The sequence below is a fragment of the Conger conger genome, chromosome 11 (assembly GCF_963514075.1).
Source record: "Conger conger chromosome 11, fConCon1.1, whole genome shotgun sequence".
NCBI classification, from domain to species: Eukaryota; Metazoa; Chordata; class Actinopteri; order Anguilliformes; family Congridae; genus Conger; species Conger conger.
Window position 1 is genome coordinate 3,600,113 of NC_083770.1, and position 19,907 is coordinate 3,620,019.

A 19,907-nucleotide genomic window follows, 5' to 3' on the forward strand; every position below is an offset into this window, starting at 1 on the left:
CAGTCTTAATGATGAAGGTTATTATCATTAAATAAGCCCCTTGTCAACGTGTGTTATTGTCTGAATGTTGTTACAGGCCAGCCACTGTTTATTGAAGAACATTCATCAAGGGATAAACATTGTATTGTTACTGCACTAGTTAGTTAGTTAGCCTACCTGCTGGTAGCCTAATGCAACTGTATGCAAATTGATATTTTATTATTGAGACTGAGTGGTCACCTGTTGGTATGTGCTTGTAGCCTAGATGTTCTGACAAAATGACCTCTGTATAAAACTTGTGATCACAGTGTAACATTCCCCTTATTCAAGCTTTTTTGTTGTTTGTTTGGCTAGGCAAGCTAGTCTGAAATGTAACCGTTAAATGGTGAGTCTGAAATGAAATGTATCCGTTAACTGGTGAGTCTGAAATGTATCCGTTAAATGGTGAGTTTGAAATGTATCCGTTAAATGGTGAGTCTGAAATGTATCCGTTACATGGTGAGTCTGAAATGTATCCATTAAATGGTGAGTCTGAAATGTATCCGTTACATGGTGAGTCTGAAATGTATCCATTACATGGTGAGTCTGAAATGTATCCGTTAAATGGTGAGTCTGAAATGTATCCGTTACATGGTGAGTCTGAAATGTATCCGTTACATGGTGAGTCTGAAATGTATCCGTTACATGGTGAGTCTGAAATGTATCCGTTACATGGTGAGTCTGAAATGTATCCGTTAAACGGTGAGTCTGAAATGTATCCGTTAAACGGTGAGTCTGAAATGTATCCGTTAAACGGTGAGTCTGAAATGTATCCGTTAAACGGTGAGTCTGAAATGTATCCGTTACATGGTATGTGCGCACACACACACGCAGGCCGAGCTGGCGTTTCAGGCCTTTCTCCGACGCCACATCTCCCAAAGGAAGAGCAAATCAGTCAGCCCAGCGCCCCCCTTACCTTCAGCAGCAGCTCGGTCACCTCGTAGTGTCCGTAGGAGCAGGCGTTGTGCAGGGGCACCAGGCCACTGCAGGAGAAAGGGCAGGAAGCAGGGAGGGGGTTAAACAACGGCCATATTCAAATCCTTTATTTTCACCCCCTTCTTCCGTTCCTTGCTCCATTGGCCACCCAGGGGAGGCAAGGAAAGGAAGCAAGAAAAGGGTGGGAAGACGGGGTAATCAAATTAGGCAAATGTCCTCCCTAAAACGTCACTTTGAAGCCACTTCAGTTACAGATGCGGCAGATGCGTTTCCTAGCTCCTAGCTCACTGGAGGTACATTAAACACGCTGGAATGTCCTTAAAGATGTTCACTGGCTACTGCACGGGGCAAGCAACAAACACAAAGGCCAATATGCCAAGCGTAATGAGAGCATTCCAAGTCTGTACTCCCGGATCACAACACTCCCGGCTATCTAAAGCCCTGCTAATTGACTTTGACAAGTTCAGCATGGGCCAAGCTGCCGGAACATTGCAGCGAGCCGCACAAATTAAGTGATGACGTGCCGATGTGAGGCGATAACAAACGAGACAAACACCCATAAGGGCCGGATACGATTCAGAACGGATACGATTCAGAACGGATACGATTCAGAACGGGTGCGATGCAGAACCGATACGATTCAGAACGGATACGATTCAGAACGGATACGATTCAGAACGGATGCGATTCAGAACGGATGCGATTCAGAACGGGTGCGATTCAGAACGGATACGATTCAGAACGGATACGATTCAGAACGGATACGATTCAGAACGGATACGATTCAGAACGGATGCGATTCAGAACGGATACGATTCAGAACGGATACGATTCAGAACGGATACGATTCAGAACGGATACGATTCAGAACGGGTGCGATGCAGAACGGATACGATTCAGAACGGATACGATTCAGAACGGGTGCGATGCAGAACCGATACGATTCAGAACGGATACGATTCAGAACGGATGCGATTCAGAACGGGTGCGATTCAGAACGGGTGCGATTCAGAACGGATACGATTCAGAACGGATACGATTCAGAACGGGTGCGATTCAGAACGGGTGCGATTCAGAACGGATACGATTCAGAACGGATACGATTCAGAACGGATGCGATTCAGAACGGGTGCGATTCAGAACGGATACGATTCAGAACGGATGCGATTCAGAACGGGTGCGATTCAGAACGGGTGAGATTCAGAACGGGTGCGATTCAGAACGGGTGAGATTCAGAACGGGTGCGATTCAGAACGGGTGCGATTCAGAACGGGTGCGATTCAGAACGGGTGCGATTCAGAACGGGTGCGATTCAGAACGGGTGCGATTCAGAACGGGTGCGATTCAGATTCAGTTAAGCTCAAGCTTAACATGCAAACAACACAGTCATTTTCTAATTAATTGTATGGTTTAAAGTTTTAAATATTTGGGTATTACCAAGTTTTCAATTTTTCAGCACAATTAAGTTTGGATTAAATAAAAATCATTTTCTTAATCATTTCTGACAAAAAGGTTAATCTTAATTGATACATCGACTGAATGTTAAATGGTAATATGAAATCACATTTTCATTATTTAACCCAACATTCTCCAAAAGGATTCAGAAACAATGAATCTTAAATGGGAGTAGAAATATGAATACACACAGACATTAACACAGCATACACAGTATACACAAGCACATTAATGTAATGTAATGCACATTTGACATTGGCACTGCGATGACCTACCCTTTGTCCTTGGCGTGGACGTCGGCTCCGTGTTGCAGCAGCAGCTGAACGATTCGGACGCGGTTGTACCCGGCCGCCAGGTGCAGGGGGGTGGACTGGAAAAGAGGACGGAAAGCCTGGTCACTGGGAGCCCAGTGAAGCACTGACCCTGCACCACCACCCAGGGACCACTAGGGGAGCTGAACCATGCTAGGTCTGATGGGCAGATCTGAAGCCACACAACGGCAGGTGATTCAGGAGTCTGTGCCCTTTACAATAGCTAAATTCAGATTTCCCTGGCCGTCTCCAATGCTGCGCCTTATGGGTTAGGATGTGTGCCTTCCTCAATCAGGCCTATTCAGATATCAAGCACACAAGTGCCTTCCCCAGGGAAGACCAGACACTCAGTGTCACTGTACTATCCCTGCTCAGCGAAGAGTCAACTCATTACCTGGCCACAAATTAAAGAAAAAAGCATTCAAACATTTTGTTTGACTGTTGAGGATGTCTATGTTGTGAACTATGGCAATTGAGTCTTTTCATGAAATGAACACCCTGAGTCAAACCAAAATAGTCCAATTCAATGATAAAGTAAAAAATACTAATAATATGCTAAGCTGCATCTGAAATCGGACATTCAGTTTTCCTTCTTGGACCATCTGCTCCAAGTGTGAGGAGCTACACAACTGGGATCACAGACCCTTCAGCATTGACACAGAATAAATGGGCAGGGGAACGTTTTGCAGTAAAATGATACAGGAAGAAAAGCGTTAAGTTTAGCCAGTTAAGACAACCCTCTTGCAAAAACAAAATGCAACTAAAGCCTAGAACACACAGTATGACTCCTTGACTGTCGTCAACGACTCTGCCACATTTATTTTGAAACCCAGGCACATTCAGGGTGAAGTCATTCAATCTGGAAAGTGTTAGGTCTACTGAGACATCTATGAGACCTCAGCGATTCCATTTCAGTCTAAATGCTTTTTTTGTGTCATGTTACATGACTTTTCGGTACCTAGAACCTTATAATAATGACAACTAACAGCCAATGAAAACTGACCATTCAAATTAATCTTATAATAATGACAACAGCCAATGAAAGCTGACCACTCAAATTAATCTGATAATAATGACAACTAACAGCCAATGAAAACTGACCATTCAAATTAATCTTATAATGACAACAGCCAATGAAAACTGACCACTCAAATTAATCTGATGATGACAACTAACAGCCAATGAAAACAGACCACTCAAATCGGTCTTATAATAATGACAACTAACAGCCAATGAAAACAGACCACTCAAATCGGTCTTATAATAATGACAACTAACAGCCAATGAAAACTCACCGCTCAAATCACCCACTGTGCAAACAAAGAAGTGAAAAAACCTGTGTAAATAAGAGACACAGGCACAGCAGGAGCTCATCAACTGATGAAGCAAATGACATGCTAGCATGCATGGGATCTGGTGTGAATTCCCTGGATCTATGGCAACAGCACAGGGCAGGATTGTGCAGCAGCAGCACAGGGCAGGATTGTGCAGTAGCACAGGGTAGGATTGTGCAGTAGCAGCACAGGGCAGGATTGTGCAGCAGCAGCACAGGGCAGGATTGTGCAGTAGCAGCACAGGGCAGAATTGTGCAGCAGCAGCACAGGGCAGAATTGTGCAGCAGCAGCACAGGGCAGGATTGTGCAGCAGCAGCACAGGGCAGGATTGTGCAGTAGCAGCACAGGGCAGGATTGTGCAGTAGCAGCACAGGGCAGAATTGTGCAGCAGCAGCACAGGGCAGGATTGTGCAGCAGCAGCACAGGGCAGGATTGTGCAGTAGCAGCACAGGGCAGAATTGTGCAGCAGCAGCACAGGGCAGGATTGTGCAGCAGCAGCACAGGGCAGGATTGTGCAGTAGCAGCACAGGGCAGGATTGTGCAGTAGCAGCACAGGGCAGGATTGTGCAGTAGCAGCACAGGGCAGGATTGTGCAGCAGCAGCACAGGGCAGGATTGTGCAGCAGCAGCACAGGGCAGGATTGTGCAGTAGCAGCACAGGGCAGGATTGTGCAGTAGCAGCACAGGGCAAAAAGTAACAGGCAAACATGGCGACCAACTGCAGATAAGTGAATCTCAGCCTTGGGTTAGAGCAGGCGGTTTAACCAAAGACAGCAGGGCACAGCAGCATATTAAGTGACTTCATGTTGTCATTCCCTTTTTATGAACCCACAGAATCAAAATAAAACTGAGACAGTCACAGAAGATCGACACGCCAGCAAGAAAAGCAAAAACAAACAGAAACAGAAGGAGGGGTGTTTATTAGCCGAAGCCGCGGGGAGAATGCTTTTCTCGCGTTTACGCGACGCACGGTTTCATTTCCAACACCGTGAAGCTCGATAATCTCAGCCGCATCCCGAGGTTCCAACGGATGCTACAATACAACCGCTTCAAAACTCACATCGTACCACAGCAGGGACTCCTACACTTCCACAAACAGAAATCCTGAACTGGTTTCAATAATGAGACAGGTGCTGTGAAGTCAGCAATGCGTCTGCTGCTATTTTCTGCTAATCGTACTGTGCGTTCTAGGCATCAAAGCATCGAATGTTAACAAAAAAGCATCGGGGTACACAACAGCCCTACAATCACTTATTTAAAAGAAAGATAAGCAGCATTAGCAAAGGAAAGGAAACACATACATTCAGCACGAGAGAATGAAAACAAGAGGGCGAACAGCAGGTCAATCAGAACACGCTGTGTGGCCCCAGAAGAGTGAGGCCATTCCACGGTGACTGACGTTACACTGCTGGACACTTGGGTGGTAAAGCCCAATACAGACACATGAGAGACTGATGTATGCTTTTATACCCCTGAGTCTCTGTTATGTAGCTGAGTTTTACCACCCAAATGTCTGGCAGTTGTAACGTCAGTCACCGTGGAATTGCCCGAAACAAAAAAAAACCGGGGTACAAGATGTACTCTGATCATCTTGTGCTGGGTGAAAATGGGGGGGAGAGCGAGCATCGGACCCAAACGGCCTGATACGAGCATGGCACAGAGTCTTTTTTCTCCCCATAATTGCTAGAACAATCCGTCTATAGGAACAGGACGTGAGTTTTCAGAACACGGAAAACTGCAAGACAAACTGCAAACATTTTTGTCAGGCACAATTGGAGAAAGATGCAGAGACAGGCTTTCATTGGGGCATGCATCTCATAGCAGTAGAACGGAAACAATCAAAGAGAGGAGTTACTCAAGCTTTAGACTGGGGGGGGTACAGAGCAGAGGAGCGAGAGGGGTAGTATTAAGAGCAGGCAATGTGAAATGTGGAACTCCTCTGGGGAGGAAAGGCCCATGAGCAGAGCCTCCCTGCCCCCACCCAATGCAAACAGGAGGGTTGGGTGATAGATGAAGTGTGACCAGCAAAAAGACCCAGGTCCATAATGTGCATAAAAATAAAATAAAAGCCAGAGCCAGCTTTGGTAAATAAAAGATGAAAATTAATAAAAAATAATAAATAAAAAAAATCACAATAGTGCATAAATCTAAGAGCCGTTATTAAAACAAACTTACCAGCATTTTTTGGGATGTCGACTGATAGACAATGTTGCCAGAAAAAAAAACAACAAAACAAAAAATGATAAAATGATAGCATCATGTTATTATTTCAACAACAGTATCTTTTGAACAGATTTCAGTTGATCTAACGTTGACATGTTACTGCACCAAAATGTAAGAAATCAATTGTGTTCACAACAGTTTAAAGATGACAAATGAAAATGGGGTGGGGGGGGGGGGGGTCATAAAGATCTTCATATGTGGGGCTGTCAACAACTGAAGCAGAGATATAATCTTTATACTCTGAGGAAAGTTCAAGTGGGGATGACTGGGGGGGGGCACTTTGGTGCAAGGCTGTTTACTGATGCAGTCAGGCACCCTCAGCTCATTGGTCATCACTGTTGCTAGGCAAAGCCACAAGTCCTCTTACCAATGGCCGCTTTACTAAATGTGGAGGAAAATAAGTAATGAAAAACATTTCCAAGAGCAGTTCTTAATCATATTTCGAAATAATGTGCGTGTGTGTGTGTGTGTGTGTGTGTGTGTATGTGTGGTGCATGTGTGCGTGTGTGTGTGTGTGTGTGAGGTGCATGTGTGCGTGTGGGTGTGTGTGTGTGTGTGTGTGTGTGTGTGTGAGGTGCATGTGCGTGTGTGTGTGTGTGTGTGTGTGTGTGTATGTGTGTGTGTGTGTGTGGTGCATGTGAGGTGCTTGAATGCCCTCGTGTGCAGCAGCTGTCCTTCCACCTGCCCCTACCTCTCCCTGATGACCCATCCCTCTTTTAACAGCAAATATTATCAAGCAATTCATTATTTTACATCAGCAGAGAACCTTTCCTGAGCTGCACTGTGACAAGGCCACACTGGATGACTACTGCTAAACTTTTTCCTTTTGGTATATTAAGGTCCATGCTTGTTTTTACCAATTGTCTTACTTTTCCATCTATTTACTCAATTTACCCGCTTGTTGTGCGTTAGCGTGACTTGGTCTCGTCGACTTTTAAATCTCTCCTATTTGACAAATCGGCCATGGCCAGCTTTCTCCTCAGTGATGTCACCCGGTCCCCAAGATTCCAGTGCTCGATTAAATTTTTTGTTTACCGCTTCAAGAGGAACAAAAGATCGAATCAATGTGTTCCTTATAAAGGCTGCACCAAAACCAACGACTGGGCAAAGACTTAAAAAGCTTATGAAGGAGGCGTGCATTAGGCGCAGTGTTGTTCCTGAAGCAGAGCACGGGGGAAGGGCTGCAACGCGCTTTAACACGTGCCGTTACCGTGACAACATTTTACAATTCCTTTCCTCACATTTATCGGTTCCCTTCCTATACTCTTCAGCTGATCATAACAACCCCTAACCACACAAACAGTGCTCATTCTGCTAATCATAGCAACCCCTAACCACACCAACAGTGTTCATTCTGCTAATCATAACTGCAACCCATAACCACACCAACCGTGTTCATTCTGCTAATCATAACTGCAACCCATAACCAACCAGTGTTCTGAGAAACACCTTAATTAATTATTTTCTCATTTTATTGAGGTCGGGGACATTCCCAAGGGATTAACATTGCAGCTGCAGTCAGCATAGTAGCCACCTAGTTAGAGACAGGCTGTCTCACGGTCTGTTTGCCGTCCTGCTTGATGAGGTTCGCTCATGTCGTAGCTAACCCGTGCTTTGCGTATGTTGCAATGCGCCTCTAACTGCGGATGGGATCAATTGGGTAGAGGACGGCCCTCAGTTATTCGTCCCTGTCTTTTAAACTTCTATTCTGGTCTGATAATGATGTCTGCTATAAATGAAGAAGCACGAGAGTTATCCCAAATCAGCATGGTCTTCGTCTCCAGTCAATCATCAGAAAGGCAGTTTGTAAGCCGGTCACAGAGACAATGGACAAAACAGTGCTCAGAAAAAGTGTTGGGCACACAAAAATACACTGAAACCTGCCTTGCACGCAACAGCCATTTTTCAATACTCTACTGGGTGGCTGCCTTCCCCCGTGTTCACACTATGAGCAATTGGCTCAGCCAGTTAGTCCTTAAATTTGAGTTTCAAAACATGCGTTAGAGGCCTGAAATGACCTATTGTACCTTTAAGTGTTTTATAATGAGAACAATTCATGCTTTGTTTATCAATGAAATTAATTTTTGCAATTAAAAGACATAAACAACAATTCCGGTTCTGCACATCGGAAATGTGGCATAAACAACAATAAATAAGCCATCTGCATGAAGTAAGCAAAGACTTACAGCTAATGCAACAATCCTAAAGGAGATTAAAAGTGAGCTGGCTGAACGATGCAGCTTTGTCAAAGTTTACACACTGCTTGGCACTGGAAATGCACAGAGCCACAGTGAGGGGCTTGGCCCCAAACAAACAAGCAGTAGTGTGTTATCCTATCAGCACGAACACGCAAATTCTGAGAAAATTTTCCCAGTGACGGTATTCAACTGCCTCCCGAAACCATTCAGTATATATACACCGAGGACAAGTGTAAGTCGTGTGTTCCACTAACACACTGGCCGCATCGGAGAACGCACCAGCTTCCTTAAACATTTTCATTACTTTCTGTTCAAATCAACATGCAAATGAGCCACTGAAAGGCCAATAGATGAGAGCGAAAACAATCGAAAAAAAGTCCCATTTCTGATTTGCATAATGCACTCATTTCCATAATTAAATCAAAGTGAGCAGAACAAAGCACCGAAAACAATGAGGTAGGAGAGAAAAGCGGTTTAGTGTGAGTGGGAATGGAATCGACGGGACATCAGCAGGGCCCTGGGGACGATGTGGAGATTAGCGCCTGGCACTGGCTTAACCAGCAGCATAACGCAATTTGTCGAAATCGGTTTTGCCAAGCGGCTGACTTCGGGGTCAACTCTGAACAATGGGTAGGCAAACTAACACCGCGGGAGGAGGAAGTGACATCATGAACTGCAAATCACACGAATATTTGTCTGGGCGAAGTCGATCGGTAAATCACCATAAACAGTCCGTTGTCAAACAGCGCAGCAATTATTGTGGAAAAGTGGAAAGGTAAATTCTATGTGTATGAAAAAATGTGTTGTAGTTAACATAACCACCCCCCCCCCCCCAAAAAAAAAGAAAAGAAAAGAATAAAGCCACTGCATTGTGATACACATTGCTGCAAAGATTCAAAACATATTCTCTGAGAATTTAAAATCAATGCACACAGCATTCTTCCCAGAGTCCTTTATGAAAACCACTGTCAGCAAAGATGATGTCATTCAAAAAAAGCAGACAGAATATAGTTAATTTGCAAAACTGACCAACACTCCTTCATGCACCATGTCTGATTTGGTGAATTTGGGGAGACAAAAGCTATGCCTTCAAAGCCACTTAAAGCTATTTTACAGCTGCAGGAGTCAGGGTTGGAGAGCACTGCTGAAGTCTCCCAGGACACTGCTACTCTCTGTCACTCAGCACAGTATAACACCTATCCAAGCTGTACACTAAAATGGACATTCTGAATTTTTCTGGCAGAGCTCCTCTAGCTCAGAAATATTTTTCGGCCTCCTTGCATGGACGGCATGTTTGAGATCTCTCCACAAATTTTCAATAATATTGAAGTCTTGGGACTATGGTGGCCATTCCAAAATCTTCATGCATCTTTCCTGGAGGTACTTCTGGGTTGATTTTGAGGTACGCTTTTGGATCTTCGTCTTGCTGGAATACCCAACCTCTCTTCGACTTCAATGTCTGGATGGGGGGACAGGGCGACATTGGCTCAGGAGTTGTCCCTGGGTGTGTCAAGGTGTCCCTGAGCAAGACAACGAACCCCAATTGCCTTGCATGGTAGCCAATCGCCGTTGTTGTGCGAGTATGGGTGTGTGTGTGTGAGAATGGGTGAATGAGAAGCATCAATTGTAAAGCCATTTGGTTAAAGGAGCTATATAAATGCAGACCATTTACCATTTCACCATTTGGACTGACCTTCAAAAATTAGCCTCTAGAATTTCTTGGATTTGGTGGAATCCATTCTTCCTTCCAATCGCACAATATCTGTGCCCCCAGCTGCCACACAACCCTAAGGCACAATGGATCCACCTCCATGCTTCACAGTTGACAAGGTGTTCTTCTCTACAAAGGCTTCACCCTTTTTTCTCCAAACATAACTTCTTTGGTGGTGGCCAAAAAGTTAAATTTTCATTTTGTCAGTCCATAGCGCATTGTTACAAAAGGGTTCAGGCTTCTCAATGTATTCTTATGTATATTTCAGACGCTTAATTTTGTTTTGAGGTCGTTCTTTCTGGCAAATCTGCCATGTAGGTCTTTGTTGTTTAAAGTATGTTGTGTTGTTGTCCTGTGCACAGCTATACCTGTGTCTGTTACTCTTTTGCAGTGATGTGTGGGTTCTTCTGAACATTTCTCACCAGGTCTCAGGCCATTCTATCTGAAATCTCTCTTGGTCTTCCAGACCTTGCCTTGACTGTTCCACTTATCTTCCATTTTCTAATAATGCTTAATCACCTGGGTTTGGGCCTTAGTAACCATCTTTTAAAAAGTAACAAAGAATAATCCAAAAGGGTTCCCAAACTTTTGCACAGAGCCCTTTTCCTTTTTTTATAATTCATAAACAGTAAAAAAATGAAACTGAAAAGCAATCTTGCTTTAAAATTTGCAGAAAGGTCTTACATTTAGCCATGTAGAGTACAGGTTTGCTTTCGATCACATTCAGATTCAGTGTAACAGACATTTAAACCAGGGGTGCCCACATTTTTGCACCGCACTGTATTATGCGCCAAAAGGCTTGCGAAGGCTTCCAAGTAAACAAAGAGAGATCCTCATGAAAATGGATGATTAGATTTAAGCTCTTTCTTAGAAAAAAATGAAGTGGACTACGAATACGTATGCTCTCATTCACAGTTCTCTACGCAACAGCCAGCTACATTTTCATTTTGTCCCTCTTGTTTTACAAAGGATGATATACTCTAACACTGTACAGGGGGAAGGGGGTGTCAATGTTACGTATAATGTTACGAAGGGGAAAGTTAACTCGAGAAATCACTTCAACAATAATCTAAAAAGTCTATTAATCTAAGTCAACAAAATCTAGGTCTATTAATGTTAATGCCATACAAAGCAGCTTCGTGGTTTTCAATCAACTGGCCAGGTGGTTTGATGCCAAAATCAATGTTCACCAAGTGAGAGTTGTGCAGTGCATGAATTATCTGGAAATAATGTCACCTCCAATTTGTTTCAGTTAAGGTGGCACAATCGTTCTTGAAAGGGCCTTAATAAGATAATAAATAATGTCATCTCAGCAGCTTTCTTCAGCCATGTTCTCAAAATTGTAGTATACATTTTTGTATAATGAGGCATTTGTTTTCTAGTTAGTGTTTCATTTTATTTCAATTCTGAAAGTTAAAATGTTTGACTTTTTTAGCACGCATGACTCGTTTTGTTTGCAAATTGCAATATGGCCACCACACTGCAGTGTGTGACGGAAGTAGGCTGGCTTTTTTCAGCACAATTTTCATTAAAGGAAGCATGGACCAAATAAACACATGACAAGTCATAAATACTGAAAGACAACATTCCTGAAACCCATCCTTGGACAAAATATCCCCTCACTAAAAATATTCAAAACTCTGCTTTCCGAGGTACGAAGACATCTTCAATGATCATGGAAAACCTTGTGTCAGTATTTTTTGTTGATGTTGTAAATGAGAATGGAAAATCAAAGAGAATAATATCTGCAGTCGATCAGCATACCGCAGGTTTGGGCAACAGTCTTTACAAATGTATATATGGCACCGTCTCAAAACGGTTGCCACAGTACTGGGATTGACATTCAGACAGTATTAAGAGTAAGCAGTAACTGTGTGGTGCTGGGTGGACCGGGGGAAGGCTGGGACGTGGGGTCTTACCCCAGGACAGGCAGCGCTAGCAGTAACTGTGTGGTGCTGGGTGGACCGGGGGAAGGCTGGGACGCGGGGTCTTACCTTGCGGCCGTCGCTTGCGTGACAGTTGACATTTAACGGAGTGAGCAGTGCCATGAGCTTCTCTTCATTGCCACTCCTGTAGCAAGACAGCGTTTCATAAAAGACAGGACAGAACAAAGCTTTCCGCTCACTGCATTAGTCAGGTGAGACAGAGAGAGTCAGAGAGCAGCTCGTCAGAGAGATACTTTTTAAACTTGCAAAGCAGAGGGAAAGCAGAGAGCACACTGAACTCCTGAAGCAAGTTAACACTTTAGAAACAACAGGACAAAGAGTGCATTCGTCACGAGGGAGTGGGAGAGAGAATGAGGGAAAGAGTGAGAGACACAGAGCGCACAAGGAGGCCGAGACTCAAGTTTGTTTCCAACGTCACAACCGAGCCAGACCCAGCGAAACGAATCAAGCCTCCCAACTGAGGAATGTGCCAATTTAACCACGGAAAGCCTTACTCAATCTCACAGTGAAACATCTTAACCATTAAGCCAGCAGCCATACAATCATGCACCCAGCTCCTGCCAAATGGCTGAAGCTAAGCAGGTGCGGGCTTGGTTAGTACTTGGATGGGAGACCTCTTGGGAAAGTGGTGTTGGTGGACCAGTAGGGGGCGATCTTCTCTCTGGGAAAAATATCCCTAATGCCCCTGCCACCGAATCATCCCATGATTCAATTTGCAAAAAACGTTGTTCTCCACCTCAGCTGGTGTGGTGAGCATTATGAAGCAAAAATGGCAACCATGCATCACCCAGGTGGGTGCTACAGATTGGTTCCTTCCTGCCCTTAAGAAGGGACACTTTCTCAGGATCAGGCTTGAGCTCCAGAGGGGGCACCCAGAGGTGCTGGATCGAGAACACACGAAAGATATGAAGGTGTACTCAGACAAAGTTCAACAGACAGAAACCAAAGGGTTTTAAACTTTACCATCACTCATTATACCCTCAGCATTGCAAATGATCCTGCTGAGGTGAGAAAAGGGGGTTGTAAAAAAAAAAAAAAAAAAAAATTATTAGGTCTTTAAACGGCAAGTGGCGCTAGCTGTGTTAGCGCTGAGTAAATGACCACACAATAGCAACGCTTATTTATTTAGTAAGAAAATAATGTTTTACCAAATGAAAACTACAAGTCACAACCAATTTACAGTACGTACAATAAGGGTGTGAGAAATGTTTAGAAATGTTTTAAGTCAGTCACTCCATAATAGAAAACTTGATTCATGCCCGGTCCCTACGGGTCCGGCAACAAGTTCCATTAGTGATGTAGTCAAGGCAACCATCAGAAAATTGGCCTTTCATTAACACCATCTGACGAGAAACTGAATTTAAGCACCCAAAAATAAGAAGCATCATTCTGTCATCTTTTACAGAAGACAGTAAGCGGTTTCACCCCTAGTGACTGCATGGCTGATGGAGAAGGACTAACGCACAGAAGCACCCCTACGGCCCGCGTCTCAACACTAACGTTAGCCTAACTCCATTAAACACTAACTTCAGCCTAACTCCATTAAAAACACTAACTTTAGCCTAACTCCATTAAAAACACTAACTTTAGCCTAACTCCATAAAAAACACTAACTTTAGCCTAACTCCATAAAAAACACTAACTTTAGCCTAACTCCATTAAAAACACTAACTTTAGCCTAACTCCATAAAAAACACTAACTTTAGCCTAACTCCATTAAAAACACTAACTTTAGCCTAACTCCATAAAAAACACTAACTTTAGCCTAACTCCATAAAAAACACTAACTTTAGCCTAACTCCATTAAAAACACTAACTTTAGCCTAACTCCATTAAAAAACACTAACTGTAGCCTAACTCCATAAAAAACACTAACTTTAGCCTAACTCCATAAAAAACACTAACTTTAGCCTAACTCCATTAAAAAACACTAACTTTAGCCTAACTCCAGAAAAAACACTAACTTTAGCCTAACTCCATTAAAAAACACTAACTTTAGCCTAACTCCATTAAAAAACACTAACTTTAGCCTAACTCCATTAAAAACACAAACTTTAGCCTAACTCCATTAAAAAAACAAACTTTAGCCTAACTCCATTAAAAACACAAACTTTAGCCTAACTCCATTAAAAAACACTAACTTCAGCCTAACTCCATTAAAAAACACTAACTTTAGCCTAACTCCATTAAAAAACACTAACTTTACCCTAACTCCATTAAAAAACACTAACTTTAGCCTAACTCCATTAAAAAACACTAACTTTACCCTAACTCCATTAAAAAACACAAACTTTAGCCTAACTCCATTAAAAAACACTAACTTTAGCCTAACTCCATTAAAAAACACAAACTTTAGCCTAACTCCATTAAAAAACACTAACTTTACCCTAACTCCATTAAAAAACACTAACTTTAGCCTAACTCCATTAAAAAACACTAACTTTAGCCTAACTCCATTAAAAAACACTAACTTTAGCCTAACTCCATTAAAAAACACTAACTTTACCCTAACTCCATTAAAAAACACTAACTTTACCCTAACTCCATTAAAAAAAACCCACTTTAGCCTAGCTCCATTAAAAAACACTAACTTTAGCCTAACTCCATTAAAAAACACTAACTTTAGCCTAACTCCATTAAAAAACACTAACTTTACCCTAACTCCATTAAAAAACACTAACTTTAGCCTAGCTCCATTAAAAAACACTAACTTTAGCCTAACTCCATTAAAAAACACTAACTTTAGCCTAACTCCATTAAAAAACACTAACTTTAGCCTAACTCCATTAAAAAACACTAACTTTAGCCTAACTCCATAAAAAACACTAACTTTAGCCTAACTCCATTAAAAACACTAACTTTAGCCTAACTCCATAAAAAACACTAACTTTAGCCTAACTCCATTAAAAACACTAACTTTAGCCTAACTCCATTAAAAACACTAACTTTAGCCTAACTCCATAAAAAACACTAACTTTAGCCTAACTCCATAAAAAACACTAACTTTAGCCTAACTCCATTAAAAACACAAACTTTAGCCTAACTCCATTAAAAACACAAACTTTAGCCTAACTCCATTAAAAAACACTAACTTCAGCCTAACTCCATTAAAAAACACTAACTTTAGCCTAACTCCATTAAAAAACACTAACTTTACCCTAACTCCATTAAAAAACACTAACTTTAGCCTAACTCCATTAAAAAACACTAACTTTACCCTAACTCCATTAAAAAACACTAACTTTAGCCTAACTCCATTAAAAAACACAAACTTTAGCCTAACTCCATTAAAAAACACTAACTTTAGCCTAACTCCATTAAAAAACACAAACTTTAGCCTAACTCCATTAAAAAACACAAACTTTAGCCTAACTCCATTAAAAAACACTAACTTTACCCTAACTCCATTAAAAAACACTAACTTTAGCCTAACTCCATTAAAAAACACTAACTTTAGCCTAACTCCATTAAAAAACACTAACTTTAGCCTAACTCCATTAAAAAACACTAACTTTAGCCTAACTCCATTAAAAAACACTAACTTTACCCTAACTCCATTAAAAAACACTAACTTTACCCTAACTCCATTAAAAAACACTAACTTTAGCCTAGCTCCATTAAAAAACACTAACTTTAGCCTAACTCCATTAAAAAACACTAACTTTAGCCTAACTCCATTAAAAAACACTAACTTTAGCCTAACTCCATTAAAAAACACTAACTTTACCCTAACTCCATTAAAAAACACTAACTTTAGCCTAGCTCCATTAAAAAACACTAACTTTAGCCTAACTCCATTAAAAAACACTAACTTTAGCCTAACTCCATTAAAAAACACTAACTTTAGCCTAACTCCATAAAAAACACTAACTTTAGCCTAACTCCATTAAAAAACACTAACTTTAGCCTAACTCCATAAAAAACACTAACTTTAGCCTAACTCCATTAAAAAACACTAACTTTAGCCTAACTCCATTAAAAAACACTAACTTTAGCCTAACTCCATTAAAAAACACTAACTTTACCCTAACTCCATTAAAAAACACTAACTTTAGCCTAGCTCCATTAAAAAACACTAACTTTAGCCTAACTCCATTAAAAAACACTAACTTTAGCCTAACTCCATAAAAAACACTAACTTTCAAAAACACTAACTTTAGCCTAACTCCATTAAAAAACACTAACTTTACCCTAACTCCATTAAAAAACACTAACTTTAGCCTAACTCCATTAAAAAACACTAACTTTACCCTAACTCCATTAAAAAACACTAACTTTAGCCTAACTCCATTAAAAAACACTAACTTTAGCCTAACTCCATTAAAAAACACTAACTTTAGCCTAACTCCATTAAAAAACACTAACTTTAGCCTAACTCCATTAAAAAACACTAACTTTACCCTAACTCCATTAAAAAACACTAACTTTAGCCTAGCTCCATTAAAAAACACTAACTTTAGCCTAACTCCATTAAAAAACACTAACTTTAGCCTAACTCCATTAAAAAACACTAACTTTACCCTAACTCCATTAAAAAACACTAACTTTAGCCTAGCTCCATTAAAAAACACTAACTTTAGCCTAACTCCATTAAAAAACACTAACTTTAGCCTAACTCCATTAAAAAACACTAACTTTAGCCTAACTCCATTAAAAAACACTAACTTTAGCCTAACTCCATTAAAAAACACTAACTTTAGCCTAACTCCATTAAAAAACACTAACTTTAGCCTAACTCCATAAAAAACACTAACTTTAGCCTAACTCCATTAAAAACACTAACTTTAGCCTAACTCCATAAAAAACACTAACTTTAGCCTAACTCCATTAAAAACACTAACTTTAGCCTAACTCCATTAAAAACACTAACTTTAGCCTAACTCCATAAAAAACACTAACTTTAGCCTAACTCCATAAAAAACACTAACTTTAGCCTAACTCCATTAAAAACACAAACTTTAGCCTAACTCCATTAAAAACACAAACTTTAGCCTAACTCCATTAAAAAACACTAACTTCAGCCTAACTCCATTAAAAAACACTAACTTTAGCCTAACTCCATTAAAAAACACTAACTTTACCCTAACTCCATTAAAAAACACTAACTTTAGCCTAACTCCATTAAAAAACACTAACTTTACCCTAACTCCATTAAAAAACACTAACTTTAGCCTAACTCCATTAAAAAACACAAACTTTAGCCTAACTCCATTAAAAAACACTAACTTTAGCCTAACACCATTAAAAAACACTAACTTTAGCCTAACTCCATTAAAAAACACTAACTTTAGCCTAACTCCATTAAAAAACACTAACTTTACCCTAACTCCATTAAAAAACACTAACTTTAGCCTAACTCCATTAAAAAACACTAACTTTAGCCTAACTCCATTAAAAAACACTAACTTTAGCCTAACTCCATTAAAAAACACTAACTTTAGCCTAACTCCATTAAAAAACACTAACTTTACCCTAACTCCATTAAAAAACACTAACTTTACCCTAACTCCATTAAAAAACACTAACTTTAGCCTAGCTCCATTAAAAAACACTAACTTTAGCCTAACTCCATTAAAAAACACTAACTTTAGCCTAACTCCATTAAAAAACACTAACTTTAGCCTAACTCCATTAAAAAACACTAACTTTACCCTAACTCCATTAAAAAACACTAACTTTAGCCTAGCTCCATTAAAAAACACTAACTTTAGCCTAACTCCATTAAAAAACACTAACTTTAGCCTAACTCCATAAAAAACACTAACTTTAGCCTAACTCCATTAAAAAACACTAACTTTAGCCTAACTCCATAAAAAACACTAACTTTAGCCTAACTCCATTAAAAAACACTAACTTTAGCCTAACTCCATAAAAAACACTAACTTTCAAAAACACTAACTTTAGCCTAACTCCATAAAAAACACTAACTTTAAAAAACACAAACTTTAGACTAACTCCATTAAAAAACACTAACTTTAGCCTAGCTCCATTAAAAAACACTAACTTTAGCCTAACTCCATTAAAAAACACTAACTTTAGCCTAACTCCATTAGAAAACACTAACTTTAGCCTAACTCCATTAAAAAAACACTAACTTTAGCCTAACTCCATTAAAAAACACTAACTTTAGCCTAACTCCATGAAAAAACACTAACTTCAGCCTAACTCCATAAAAAAAAATTCTGTTCCCAGCGGGAGATGCCAAGTTGTGGATACACTCCAAACACGTATGCCCCTCTGAACTTCTTTAAACTGGAAGTTGGCCCATTAAAAAGAATAATTTAAAATAAGGCAGCAGGTACTGCTCCTGGCCTTGGAGTCGTTTATTAACCGCTGAGTAAGGTAGTGGCAGAGCACGCGCTCCTGTCCAGCCCTGCGCTTGCAGGTGCTAAAGCACCTCTGGCTCACGGGAGAGTTCCTCCAAACTTGGCCAGGTCTCCCATGTGACTTTGCTGAAGAGTAACACCACACGCAGACACATGCAGACACAGACACACAGGCACACAGACACATGCAGACAGACACATGCAGACACAGGCAGACACAGGCAGACACATGCAGACACATGCAGACACAGGCAGACACAGGCAGACACAGGCACACAGACACCTGCAGACACAGGCATGCAGACACAAGCATGCAGACACAGGCATGCAGACACACGCAGACACACGCAGACACACGCATGCAGACACACGCAGACACAGACACGATGGCCCAACATGGACTCACACTGAAACACTAAAAGCTCATTCAAGCCCCTTGAAGGGTGTGGAGGCAGTAGATGAAGAGAGGAGAGGGAGAGAGAGAGAATGAAGGAGGGATGAAGGGAAGAGAAAGAGTGTTTGTGCTCACCGCGCCGCCTCCAGGAGATCGTCCTTCTTGTATTCACCTGGGAGTACAAAACACATCACACCGTCACAACCATCACACTGTCACAACCATCACACTGTCACAACCATCACACTGTCAGTGTGAGTGAGTGCAGCAGCAACAGGAAGAGCAGAACAAGCAGAGAAGGCTTTTCAGCCGCAGACAGACACAGACACAGACACAGACACTATATAACTAAATATTTTAGATATTAATAAAGGTGTTCAAGTATCTCGGGGTCTTGTTCACGAGTGAGGGTAGAAGGGAGCGTGAGATTGACAGGCGGATCGGTGCAGCGTCAGCAGTAATACGGGCGTTGCACCGGACCGTCGTGGTGAAGAGGGAGCTGAGCCGGAAGGCGAAGCTCTCGATTTACTAGTCGATCTACGTCCAAACCCTCACCTATGGTCACGAGCTCTGGGTAGTGACCGAAGGAACGAGATCGCGTATACAAGCGGCCAAAATGAGCTTCCTCCATAGGGTGGCCGGGCTCAGCCTTAGAGATAGGGTGAGGAGCTCAGACATCCGGAGGGAGCTTGGAGTAGAGCCGCTGCTCCTTCGTGTCGAAAGGAGCCAATTGAGGTGGTTCGGGCATCTGATCAGGATGCCTCCCGGGCGCCTCCCTTTGGAGGTTTTCCGGGCTCATCCAACTGGGCGGAGACCCGGAGGTAGACCCAGAGCCCGCTGGAGAGATTATATATCTCTCCTGGCCTGGGAATGCCTCGGGATCCCCCAGGAGGAGCTGGAATGCGCCTGGAATACCCGGCTTTGCCTACTGCCACCAAGACCCGACTCCGGATAAGCGGGTGACAATGGATGGATGGATGGATAGACATTAATAAAAAAAAATTCTGCATTCGTATATCAGACTGAAAAAGACCAAATTACAAGGTTTCCAAACAA

The 19,907-nt window shown here is 41.6% G+C and overlaps 1 protein-coding gene and 1 pseudogene across 3 annotated transcripts in view; one reads left to right on the top strand and one right to left on the bottom strand.

Moving 5' to 3' along the window:
* LOC133140479 (dual specificity protein phosphatase 4-like) overlaps positions 1-19,907 on the top strand; it is a 257,554-nt pseudogene that overhangs the window by 43,452 nt on the left and 194,195 nt on the right.
* Positions 1-19,907, bottom strand: part of tnksb (tankyrase, TRF1-interacting ankyrin-related ADP-ribose polymerase b) — a 106,467-nt gene that overhangs the window by 28,749 nt on the left and 57,811 nt on the right. For 2 of the 3 annotated variants that reach the window (XM_061259959.1, XM_061259957.1), the window contains exons 4-8: positions 18,987-19,023; positions 12,180-12,255; positions 6,229-6,249; positions 2,685-2,779; positions 935-1,001 (exon numbers count right to left, since the gene is read on the bottom strand). In XM_061259959.1, the coding sequence (XP_061115943.1) occupies positions 935-1,001; positions 2,685-2,779; positions 6,229-6,249; positions 12,180-12,255; positions 18,987-19,023 (296 nt within the window). The remainder of the gene's footprint in view (positions 1-934; positions 1,002-2,684; positions 2,780-6,228; positions 6,250-12,179; positions 12,256-18,986; positions 19,024-19,907) is intronic. The other variant, XM_061259960.1, reaches the window with a different exon arrangement.